Source organism: Pleurodeles waltl, chromosome 9, assembly GCF_031143425.1.
Source record: "Pleurodeles waltl isolate 20211129_DDA chromosome 9, aPleWal1.hap1.20221129, whole genome shotgun sequence".
In the NCBI taxonomy this organism is placed as follows: Eukaryota; Metazoa; Chordata; class Amphibia; order Caudata; family Salamandridae; genus Pleurodeles; species Pleurodeles waltl.
The window spans coordinates 1,149,513,085-1,149,526,339 of record NC_090448.1 but is presented as its reverse complement, the minus strand read 5'-3'; the positions used below and the strand labels follow the sequence as shown (position 1 = coordinate 1,149,526,339).

The 13,255-nt window shown below is 44.2% G+C and overlaps 1 protein-coding gene across 1 annotated transcript in view; it reads right to left on the bottom strand.

Annotated features, from left to right (window-relative positions):
* Window positions 1–787: 787 nt before the first annotated feature.
* Window positions 788–13,255, bottom strand: part of SUSD6 (sushi domain containing 6) — a 134,864-nt gene continuing 122,396 nt past the window's right edge. The window contains exons 4-7 of the mRNA XM_069208979.1: window positions 9,279–9,479; window positions 8,371–8,509; window positions 5,131–5,540; window positions 788–2,394 (exon numbers count right to left, since the gene is read on the bottom strand). Of these exons, the coding sequence (XP_069065080.1) occupies window positions 2,369–2,394; window positions 5,131–5,540; window positions 8,371–8,509; window positions 9,279–9,479 (776 nt within the window). The 3' untranslated portion in view covers window positions 788–2,368. The remainder of the gene's footprint in view (window positions 2,395–5,130; window positions 5,541–8,370; window positions 8,510–9,278; window positions 9,480–13,255) is intronic.

The window sequence follows — 13,255 nt, the reverse complement described above, 5'->3', positions numbered from 1 at the left end:
ACTCGCGCTCGTCACCCTTTGCTCGGCTCACCTTTAGTACACTGACCGCACAAGCCCGGCTCATCACATAAGGCTTGCGCTCGTCAACCCGTGCTCGGCTCATCGTTGGTACTTAACAAGTGTCTGAAAGAACAGTCACAGATTCTGAGATCTACAGGTGGTGTTTTAAATGACACAGGTAACCTACTAGATTCCTAAGAAGCATCTAACCACAGTGATGCAAGTGCAAAGTTTCACAATCAGATAGCAGCAGTCGACAGTTTGTGATTCTGGGAAGCGCAAAAAGTCAAGTCTGTTTTGTCAACGCCTTAAAGTATGCAGTTTCTACAGAGGACTGAAATAAGCCGCCTCTGCACCTGTGGTGCTGCCCCAGCATACAGAGTCCAGGAAGCCTTACTCCATCCCACTTCCTATGACTTAGAGCATCCAAAGAACAAGGCTGCTGCTTGCGTCCTGCCACGTGCCTCGCTGACGCATGCTAAAATTCCCAGGCATCAAGCCTGGCACGCTCCCATTTCCTCGACTTAAATATTCTAGATCTGTAGCCACAACATTACATTTACTAGTAACAATGGTATGGCAGTCGCATCTTTTTGGCAAGTTGGAAGGGAACAGAAAACTTACAAAGCAATGAAGTTCACATGACTAACATAATATTCCGTATCTACCAAATACTTGTTTTGGGTGGGGGAAGGGGTTTAACATTCTGAGGCTCTGGTTCTCAGAACAAAGACCCACAGCCATCCCACAGATCCAGGCACCTGCTAGTGAAGGAGGCCCAAGTGGGAGAGGTTTCTAAACTTTATTAAACAAGAGACTTCAGGGGGGGAGGAAAAAAAAAAAAAAAAGTGTATGACACTTATATCTGGTGTCACTAAGAAGTGCCTGCATTGAATTCTTCACAATTACTACAAGCAACTAGAATCATAAACAGTTAATCAAGTGTAAATGAGGAGAAACTTGTCCCAGCCTCCCCTGCACTCATAACAGGTACACTTCCGACCAGGATTTGAACAGATTTTATATTAATCATTTAAAAATGATAAAACTGTCCGTAACGTTCCTAGAACCAGAATGTGTTTGTGCATCTGAGCCTCACTGCTAGAGCCTGGAGTCCCATGCTCAGTGCTGGGGGTTGCTAGCACAGATCCCTTGGAAGTTCCTTGAGTGGTTCTCACGTACACAAACGTATGCTCCAGCCGGTACTTAGCGGTCGGTATAGCGGTCCGAAGCGAAGGGCTCCAGAGATCTGGTGTTAAAACAAAAACAAAAAAAATACACCCAGTAGGGAACCTTCAAGGTATTTCAAAGTCCTATTGTGACGGTCACCTTAAAAAAAAAAAAAAAAAAAAAAAAAAAAAAAAATGGGAGGGAGTTAGGGAGGGACACCTCTTCTGACCTGTGTGTGCAAAATCTGGTAAAATAGTGAAAATGGTTCCTCTTTAAAGAACCTTCGCCTTCAAACCGAATGGTCAGATGGCAAGAAACAGGCACTGCTTTTTGGTAGAGAAGTACACAAGTTTTGAACAAAGTTCATCCACACCCTACCTCTTATCCAGTTCACCCTGCTCTCCCAAAAACACGCTCTCCCCTTCCCCACCATTCCAAGTCCCATTAGAAGATCCCCTCAGAGGTGGTCCACCCGCAACACTAAGAGGACTCAATCACTAAGTCCAAAAACATCTCACTCACCCAATAATTAGGGAAATATGATCACACGCCATACATACATATATCCAAACTGATTCAGTAACAATCATGAGAGATGGCTTGCTAGGTGGGCGGATAATCTGCTGTGGCGCGTCCATGATTCAGAAGCTGCTGATCTACTCAAGCCGCGCGCAGGCTCGTCTACTCAAGCCGCGCGCAGGCTCGTCTACCTACACTACAGACTCACACTCCAACCACCAGGGAAGCATGATGAATAAGACAATTCAAGCTTGTTCTGTCTTTGCCACGCGAGTACAAGTAAACCACTGGAATCACTCCCACTGTTAAGAGGCTGACAAGATGGGCCTAGTGTACCGAGTGGCATGGAAGGGGTGGGGGGAAGGCACAGTTAATACAGCGGCTACTCAACCGCCAGGGCGGCCGCTGCTGAACAATTGGCTGGGAACCCCTCCCCATACACGGAGTGGCTGGACCTCAGGCACGGCCCAGCACCTGGCGCATGGAAACAGATGAAGGATGATGGCAGCCAATGTCTTCAAGTTTGTTATCCGGGTCACTGGTGGGGAAGGCGGCCGGTGCCCACGTGCACTGGGAGGGAGGAGTGCAGGGTGAGGTGGAAGGCCACCGAGTGTTGAAAACCGAATAAGGGAAATGATAACGAAAGAAACCCCGGGTGACCAGGCTATTGCGACTGATTTCATGCTTCCTTCAGCAAAGGGATATCTGAAAAGGAGAAAAGAAAACATGAGAACTCAATATCACAGACTCCTGAACAGAATAATTGTAATGTGGACTCATACATATGTTGCACTAGACTGCAGTAACAAAAGATCGCTAATAATGGTATCAGGTATCGACAATTTTTAATAAATATCTATATAGCTCTCTCTCCATTATATATATATATATATATATATATATATATATATATACACACACCCAAACCTCTCTCTCCCCCTCTCCCCCTCCCTCTACCCCCCTCTCTATCTCTATCCCTCTCCATCTATGTATATAAATATCTATATCTCTCCATATATGTATATAAATATCTATATCTCTCTCATATATATCTATAGATATGTATAGATATCTATATCTATAAAAATAATCCCTGGATCACACACACAAAAAGACAGACAGGTGCTCAGTGTACCCTGTACACACACAGTTCCTAGCTAAAGGCTTCAGTCAAGTGGCAGGTTAGCTGATGAGAGCGGTGAATGAGTGCGAAAAGGTTTTCCCCTTCCACAGGGACTCACGCTAAGGGCCTTACGGGAACTGAGCATGTAAATCGTGTGGACAGGGCAAAAGGTAGCCAACTGCCCTTCTCCATAAGGTAATTATTCACCAACAGCGGTTCTCATTGGTACCCTTCAAACACAATTTTCAATAATCAGTGAAATCACTTTATGCAATAAATGCCTTTTAACACTGAAACATGACCAACACGTCTTATTTTGTAAGGATAAACCTTATACGAAATCATTGTCCGATAATCACTGCCAAAACATTGAAAAGCACCCGTGTGCAATGCGTATCCAATGAAAAGAGAAACCACAACCAAGAGGTACTAAAAATAAGAAGTGACTGTAATGCGAATCTCCGTGTTCATAAACAGCTATTCTTGATTATTAATAGTCTGATGTTAAGATGAAGTTTGCTTTCCTATGGTGTCTATGGCGTTTCGACCCTCTTGGAGTTACAGGGTACTTATCAGGACATATTTGGTGCAGGCACATCTGTTATAATTAATCAATAGATTCGGATGTCTGTTATGTGGTCCATTATATTGTATAAGGGATAGGTCTCAAGTGGATAACAGAGTCGATGCGGTAATTTAGGCGGGTCCTAATGGATGCCGAAACACAAGATGGTGCTCACTATTGACACTCTGGGTTGCTACTTTGAAACCTATAGCAGGAAGCAGAAAAGGAAACAAACATTACTGAACTCCGGACCAAACACTAGATGGCAGGAGTTATGCAGAGCATGCGTATCTACAGCCACACATGCCATCGAACAAAATATTACTGCCAAAGCAGAAGGTTCCGCTCTGGCGGTGCGTATAGAGGTCGTTACAGATGACGTCACTGGGACCTTGAAAACGAGGCTTGGAATGCGGCGCACGTTCCATTCGCAGACATCATAATGAACAGATCGCACGCTGAAGCTACAAGGTGTCGGGCCCACAGGATGAAGGTTCAGCAAGGGGAACCTGGAGTGTTCTAGGTTTCTAAGTGGTCATACGTTTCAGTGAGTTAAATGGCCTTAATTTCATATAGTTATTTTGCGCATTATTGAAAATTGTGTTTGCATGATACCACTGAGAACCACTGTTCATGAGTAATTGCTACTTACTCAGGTCCTCAATGCTGTAAGGGTTTCTCTGGTCTTCTAAATACGTCTCCATAAGTTGGCAGGGGTTGGTAATGCAAAGGTCTAGCACACTTGGCTGACCTGTGGACTCTCAAAGATATTTCTGAAGAACTTTTATTTTTCTATGTAATGCAGTCAAAGTCCACCTGTCTGAATTACTTGAAAATAGTTTCCTGCAAGTGAATTCCAGGCACCTATTCTGAGGCACATTTATCTGGAATACTTGCATTTCTAAAAAGATAAAGTAGACCCCAAACAAGCGATGGGTGGAAATGCTTAAATGAATCCGAACCAGTGACAATACTCCCACTCCCACCCTCCACATTACAAATCTGACCAACCATATGGAAACCAGCCTCAGTCTTAACCCGGTATGGCAGGGCATATTTGGGGCAGCTTGAGTTCTTGTGCAGAGGGCATATCACCTAGTAGTTTATACTGGGCTGTCCCACTGAAGGTAGAAAAACATCTAGATGTTGGCCCCTGTCTATGGTGGCGCAGTGAGAAAAACAGTGCAGGCTTTGAATGTAGCTCAGAATAATTAAAATTGACACAGCCCAAATAAATAAAGTCTAACAACTACTGTTATTCCCCAGTGGTTGGTCCTAAGTGAAACGGTTATGCCTTGCCGTAGCTCACTGTGAATTTCTGCAGAGAGGCGATGTGGACCAGCAGGTGAACTGGACTGTACCGCATCATGGGGATATTCGTGTCTCCATCTATAGTGGCACAGTCGGCTAGAATCTAGGAATGTGACACTAACACAGGGTGCTGCAGGCACACCTGGTGACTGCAGAAGCTACAGATACTATTTATTATGATGAGCATTAAGATGGCTCCGAGCATTATTTTTTTTTTTAAAGTGTTGCACACCAGGGTGAGAGCATGGTCTCAAGCACTCACACATAAAGTGACAGGCTGGGACACAAGCACTTACAATAACCTGCACTTGTGACATTGAGGTTTATGTACACCCAAACATGGACACCTAATGGGATTCTGTTGTGTTCACACAGGAAGCTACCATGCACAGTCTAGTGTTTGAGACCTTGAGAGCAGCAAGCACCTGATGAAGGAACTCACCATCTGTGTAGTCCTCAGAAGATGTGAGAGATGAAAGACTGTGTAAATCTGCATTTTCTGAGTTCACAGCATCCGCATGCATGGGCCGGCTGCCAACGCCAGCGACCCACGAGGAGGTGGTGGCCTGGTGCACTAGAACAGTCTCTGAGTGCCGGGAGCCGCTGGCTTCACACAGTCCTGAGTGTCCAGGGACCTCGTCCTCCCCGCTGCTGTAGGAAGCAGGTTCCCGCAGAGCTTCTCGAGGACTGGCCTGCCCAGGCCCTTCTGACATAACAATCTGCACCCGGGAGTCGGATGGCGGGATGCAGTTACCAGCACTGCCGTAGACTGCTTCTTCGTAGGACGGGAGGGCCACCTGAACACCATTCACTACGATGGACACTGGATCACCTGGCACACCTTGGTCACGCCTATTTTTGGTAAAAGAGAAAAGACAATTCATAAATGTTTCTTTTTTTAGCACAGCTAACCACCACAAGTCGTGCACCCCGATGACTGCTTCAATATGAAATATATGGATGGTAGAAACCCAATTAGATTGTAGCACAAAAGGAAGATTTGCCTTAATGGATTATCAGCACTAGCAACAAACATGTATCAGAGATCCACCAGCCTCCACAAGGAAGGACTGCTTTATATTGCGAAATGCAAGAAACCAACTCTGCAACTACCCCTGCCCTGAAACTGCAGCACAATGTCACACTATGATGCAATAAACAATGCAAATGAGGATTTCTTTCAATTTGTAATTTTTTTTTTTTTTTTTTTAAAGGACAGTCTGTATGATCAACCAAGAGAAACTGCTTGTTTGGAGGTCATAGGAGAACGGCAAAAGGGTGGCAGGCATCAGAAATTGAGTATTTTATTGCTCTGTTTAAATGTGTGGACAGAAGGTAGAAACTGTGCTGGCATTAATACATCATGAATTAACATTAGAACAGCTTGCCAACATCCCACATTTCTAAATAATTTTGAACTACTTTGGGTACCAATCCTTCTTGGTTTACCTTTCGGAGAACACTTTTAGAATGACAGAAAACACCAAAGTCTGATTCACCTATTTATTGAGGTCATCCAATTCTCAAGGGAAGCCCAATATACCGCAATACAGACAACTAGCTCAGATCTTCCAGGTCCTCTTCAGCCTTAAGTTCTGTTGTCAAACAAGCCTGTTGGAGAGCAGACACCTGAAGATGAACCTGGCTTCACAAGACTGGCATTCTAGATCTAATGTAAGATGTAGTTGCAGGGAAAGACTAGCAACAAACCCACAGTGCCCAGCTACAGCTTGTTCTGCTGCTCACCAGCGATATACGACACTGGATGCCTGCGATATTCGAATGGGGTACTCTACAATAACTTTGGGAATTAATTCTCACTTTCCTGTTCAGCTTGGACAGTATGCTCAAAGTCACAAGGTCACCTAAACATGGAACTTTATGAGATATATGCAACTCGCATGCAGCGCTTTCAAAATAATTCTACCCTTTCTGTCCCAAAAACCTTCGAACCATTAAATCATGCTGCATAATGTGTTCACACAAAATACACACGATAAAAGGCCTATGGCATTTTCTTTAGCAGCATACAGATTTTCTTCTTCGCTGTCATTGCTATTAATTAAAAAGGATTAAACAGTCACTGCAAATGACACATATTAAGTAAGAACACTGCTTTAGTTTTTGCCACCATTTCCTTATTGACTTTTATTAAAAGAATATTACAGGCAAACATAATAATTAAGTTAACGAATATCCTACATGTGAAAACGAGACTGGTTTCTTTCACTGGATTCAAATTGTAGGCTGTATGGTGTGTGCTAAAGAATCCAGCAACATCTGGATATCTCCGGAACATATATAAAGGTCAATGGGTGTATTTAACCTGATACATATTGGCTTATGATTTCAAATTGACACCTACGAGCAAGGTTCCCTCCATTAGTCTGTGTGTGCCACAACCATACATTTGCGGGCACACTTTTCTCGCCTATGTGCGGATCAAGTGTATGGACGATCCACTATGCAATCAATTGTGGTGAGCATGTCATTAAGTCTGAAGTGTGGTGGGAGAGTGCGACAAGATAGGCGGTGGGCTCGAAAGGCCCAAATAGGATGATTGGCAAAAAAGCAGCTCCTGCCTGGAAGGCGAGGCGTAGTATCTTTTATTTGTGCGGGCGCCTTCAGTCTTGCAATAGTAGGGCTGAGGCCGGGGTGGCAATCGCGCATTAAAGGGACACAGCTATAATAGAAATATGGAAGCTCCAAAGAGAAACAAGTACAAAGATTAACAAAGATATAAATAATTAAGGAGGATGGGGACAAATAAATAGTGGGAAGAGAAAAGTAATGAGAATTAAGTAGGTGCATGTGCAGTGAGGGGAAGCGAGACGCATGCAGATGCATCAAACTTCTTTTGTCGGATATAAATGAAGAGAAGGAGGTTTCTCAAGTCGAAAGCAGAGATGATGCCTTTTCCACAATGTGCTTCCTCCGATGTTCTTAGAGTGGGAGTACCAAGTAAGCCAGACTTGCGTCTGCATGCAAAGCACAATCATGCCACCCAGGTATGGTCTAAATCTGTGAGCACCCGTCCAGCTCCACATGATGGATCTGGTAGCCAGGACTACTGGTTGGTCCAACACTAGTGCTTCTCACCTTGGCGTAAATGCGTTTACCCCAATACCGGCACAGGATGGACAGGTGGCATGAGCTGGCCAAAAATACTAGGAGGGCAGAAGGGACCAGAGTGGGACGGGTCCTAGTTTGAGCACATTAGTGGAGGAGGTGGGAGGAGAGGGGGGGGGGGGGGGAGGGGGGTCTGTCGTCGTTTCAGTCGGTCGATTAACTTTGAAGGGGAACAAGAGGTAGAGATCAACATCCTCTAAAGTACAGTATGCGGTCTCAACTTGTGCCAATTCACCAGTGAACCCTCCGAACTACTGTTGTGTTTCCCCCCTAGCTGTACCCATACACCTGAAGAAGGATGCCCTCCAAACTCACCTGGTGTGGTTCACCCACGAAGACCAACATCTCCATACCACACCCTCTGCCCTCACCGGTGAGCTTCACTCAGGAGGACCAGCCTCTCCTGAACTGGCCCAATCTCTGACCACTGCTGTGTACTTATCACTAACTTCTATCTCAGTTACCAGGTGTGGCTGGGCACCTAAAATGGTGAGGCCTCAGTCTGTACTGACCAGGGAGGTGGACAAGGATTAATGACACACTAGCAACTCACCTGCTGTGGTGGAAAGACTTGAGCTTCGGCTGCAGAAGAACAAAGAGTACGACGAGGAGGAGGATCAGGGCCACGGAGCTGGCGGTGGAGGCCACGATGGACAGTGTGGGCACACCCATGCTCGAGTGGTTGTCCTTATCTGTCAGGGAAAAGTACAAGAGGCAAGCCTTAGGAAGCAACTCTGAGAACAACTGATCTCTCACACAGACATGTGCCTGGTAAGTAAGCAAACACAACAACATCCACTCCTGTAAGCAAAATCTCACACTTACATCCAGCTGATGATCACCTCTCCACCAACACACACACTCCACTCCACCTTGTGCCAATGGTTAGGTGGAGTAAATTCTCACATCAACAACAGCAGGCTCTCCTGCAAATAAACATGCAGGAACATGCACACTGCGGCACAGGCATGGAGGAGCGAAAGAGGCTGGGCAGCCACAACGAAAGCATGAAGAGCCTCCATGTGCAGCAATGTCATACGGTATGTGCATAAAACCTGAGTTCACTGCCTTCTGTGGTTGACTATCAGACTCAGTCACCCGAGTGATCTTCTGTGCAGAAGTATATCTTCTATTTCTATAGGTCGCGCCCATCTTAAGCAGGCCTCCAGTGCAGACAGCACTTTTTTTTATCCTTATTCTGCAATGTTTTGCAACATCATAAGCGGGGAATGTTCGGCCACTCGGGAGGTACCGGTCTGTAAACCTTCCTACTTCCCTAGTGGCTGAGTATGTCAGGGGTCAAGGATACAATCTGTTCGAAAAGAGACTGCTTAATGCAGAACTAACTCAATCCCTCTTCTCTACAATACCTTCCACCTGGACATCAAAAGGTGGGACACTGCTCTGCATCAACACGTCCCACCTCCAGGTAAACCGTGATACGCGTCACAGGACACTCACCTGGGCTGAGCCGGCAGCTGACCTGCATGGGCTGGCTCCACTCGCCATCCTCCTTGCAGGTGAGGTACTTGTAGTCGCCCTTCAACAGGTAGCCCTCGTCGCAGATGTACTCGATGACACTGCCTGTGACCAGTTTGTCCTTGCAGGGGGAAGGATGGCACAGGAAGCCCCCATTCTCGGGCTCCGAGGGCTGTGGGCACACTGAAAGCAGAAAGCACATGGCATGAAAACACTGCTGTTACACAGTGAGCACACGAGACCCCTTGCACAGTAACATTACTTTATGCAAATGAGTGCAAAGGTAACCTGTTAGTTTTCATTAATGAGTGCAATGCTGACTCCTTGCAGTTAGTTTAGAACATGTGAATGAGTGCAAAGGTAACCTTTTACAGAGTTCGTGGTTTTTATTTGCATAATGCTGTCCTCTTGCACCGGTAGCTTACATAAGTAAATGCAATGTTGGCCTTTTGTACAGTTTACTTTATGTAAATTAGTGACATTGTAGCATCATGCAAAATTAGTATAGTTTGTGTGAGCGAGTGCAATGATAGCCTTTTGCTAATTTTATTTAGGTAAATGGGTGCAAATGTACCATCTTGCAAAGTTATTTAGTTTGTGTGAATGAGCTACGCTCGCTCCTTGCACAGTTACCACTGTTTATATGAGTTGGTACCAAGCTGGCCTGTTGCACAGTTAGTTTAAGTAGGTGAGTGTAATGCTGGCCTCTTGTGGTGTTAATCTCCTTTATGTATATGGACACAATGCCGCTAAAATGCAGTTGGCTTCCTTTATGTATACGAGTGCCATGATGGCCTTTGCATATTTAGCATAGCTCACGTAGGTGAGTGCCAGGCTGGCCTCTTGCACAGTTAACATAAATGAATAATGCTGGCCTCTTGCACAGTTACAGTTTACATACGCGAGTGTGATGCTGGCTTCTCTCAGTTTACTTTCTATATAGACAAGTGTAATGCTGGCCTCTTGTAGTGTTAATGTCCTTCAAGTATATGGATACAATGTTGGCATAACGAATAGTTGGCTTACTTTAAGCCTATGAGTGCAACGCTGGCCTCCTGCACAGTGTAGCTTATGTAGGAGAGTGGCAGGCTGGCCTCTTGCACAGCGTAGCTTATGTAGGAGAGTGGCAGGCTGGCCTCCTGCACAGTGTAGCTTATGTAGGAGAGTGGCAGGCTGGCCTCTTGCAGTTAGTACAGTTTACGTAAGTGAGTGCAATGCTGGCTTCTCGTACAAGTAGTTTACTTTCTATATACACAAGTATAATGCTGGCCTCTTGTAGTGTTACTATCCTTCATGTATACGGATACAATTCTGGCATAATGCACAGTTGGCTAACTTTGTGATGCTGGCCTCCTGCACAGTTAGTATAGCGTATGTAGGTGAGTGTCATGCTGGCCTCTTGCACAGTTAGCACAGTTTACAAAGTGAGTGTAATGCTGGCTTCTAGCACAGTTAGTTTACTTTCTATATACACAAGTGCGATGCTGACCTCTTGCACAGTTAGTATAGGTACTTAACTTTCTATATACACACAGTTGTAAAGCTGACCTCTTGGACAGCTGGTTTACTTTATGTATACCAGTGTAATGCTGGCCTCTTGCACAGTCAGTACAGTTTACTGAAGTGAGTACAATGCTGGCCTCTAGCACAGTTATTACAATTTACTGAAGAGGGTACAAAGCTGCCCTCTTGCACAGTTAATGTGTGTATACAAGTGTAATGCTGTTTTTTTCCCCACAGTTAGCTCACTTTATACATACCAGTGTAATGCTGGCCTCTTGCAGTTAGTTTGCTTTATGTAGTCCAGTGTAATACTGGCCTCTTGCATAGTTAGTGTACTTTATGCATACCAGTGTAATGCTGGCCTCTTACACAGTTAGTTTACTTTATGTAGTCCAGTGTAATGCTGGCCTCTTGCAGTTAGTTTACTTTATGTAGTCCAGTGTAATGCTGGCCTCTTACAGTTAGTTTACTTTATGTATTCCAGATCCATGCTGGCCTATTGCAGTTAGTTTACTTTATGTAGTCCAGTGTAATGCTGGCCTCTTGCAGTTAGTTTACTTTATGCATACCAGTGTAATGATGTCCTCTTGCAAAACTAGTTTACTTTATGCACACCAGTGTAATGCTGTACTCCTGCACAATTAGTTTACTTTATGTATACCAGTGCAATGCTAACCTCTTGCAGTTAGTTTACTTTATGTAGTCCAGGTCCTCTTGCAGTTAGTTTATTTGCTGTATTCTAGTGTAATGCTGGCCTCTTTCACAGTTAGGTTACTCTATGTATACCAGTGTAATGCGGGCATCTTGGCACAGTTTACTTTATGTGTACTAGTATAATGCTGGCCTCTTGCACAGTTAGTTTACTTTATGTAATCCTGGTTGCATGGTTAGTTTAGTTTATGTAATCCAGGTCAATGCGGCCTCTTGCAGTTAGTTTACTTTATGTATACCAGCGTAATGCTGGGCTCTTGCAGTTACTTTATGCATACCTGTGTAATGCTGGCCTCTTGCAGTAAGTTTACTTTATGCATACCAGTGTAATGCTAGCCTCTAGCAGTTAGTTTACTTCATGTATTCCAGGTCCATGCTGGCCTCTTGCACAGTTAGTTTACTTTATATAGTCCAGTGTAATGCTGGCCTCTTACACAGTTACTTTACTTTATGTATTCTACTGTAAAGCTGGCCTCTTGCACAGTTAGTTTACTTTATGTATTCCAGTGTAATGCTGGCCTCTTACACAGATACTTTACTTTATGTACACCAGTGTAATGCTGGCCTCTTGCACAGTTAGTTTACTTTATATAGTCCAGTATAATGCTGGCCTCTTACACGGTTACTTTACTTTATGTATTCTAGTGTAAAGCTGGCCTCTTGCACAGTTAGTTTACTTTATGTAGTCCAGTGTAATGCTGGCCTCTTACACAGTTACTTTACTTTATGTACACCAGTGTAATGCTGGCCTCTTGCACAGTTAGTTTACTTTATATAGTCCAGTGTAATGCTGGCCTCTTACACGGTTACTTTACTTTATGTATTCTAGTGTAAAGCTGGCCTCTTGCAGTTAGTTTACTTTATGTATTCCAGTGTAATGCTGGCCTCTAGCAGTTAGTTTACTTTATGTATACCAGTGTAATGCTGGCCTCTTGCACAGTTAGTTTACTTTATATAGTCCAGTGTAATGCTGGCCTCTTACACAGTTACTTTACTTTATGTACACCAGTGTATTGCTGGCCTCTTGCACAGTTAGTTTACTTTATCCATACCAGTGTAACGCTGGCCTCTTGCACTGTTAGTTTACTTTTTGCATACCAGTGTAATGCTGGCCTCTTACACAGTTACTTTATTTATGTATTCCAGTGTAATGCTGGCCTCTAGTAGTTAGTTTACTTTATGTATACTAGTGTAATGCTGGCCTCTTGCACAGTTAGTTTACTTTATATAGTCCAGTGTAATGCTGGCCTCTTACACAGTTACTTTACTTTATGTACACCAGTGTAATGCTGGCCTCTTACACAGTTAGTTTACTTTATGTATTCCAGTGTAATGCTGGCCTCTTGCACAGTTTACTTTATGTATTCCAGTGTAATGCTGGCCTCTAGCAGTTAGTTTACTTTATGTATACCAGTGTAAGGCTGGCCTCTTGCACTGTTAGTTTACTTTTTGCATACCAGTGTAACACTGGCCTCTTGCACTGTTAGTTTACTTTTTGCATACCAGTGTAATGCTGGCCTCTTGCACAGTTAGTACAGTTTAAGTGCGCAAGTGCAATGCTGGCCTCTTGCAGTTTGTTTACTTTGTGACCTTGTGTATGTATACGAGTATAATGCGGGCCTTTTCCACAGTTAATTTACTTTGTGTACGAGTGTAATGCTGGCATTTTGCACAGTTAATGTAGTCGAGTGCCATGCTGGCCTCATGTATTGTTAAATTTACCTCTATGTATACAAGTGCAACAC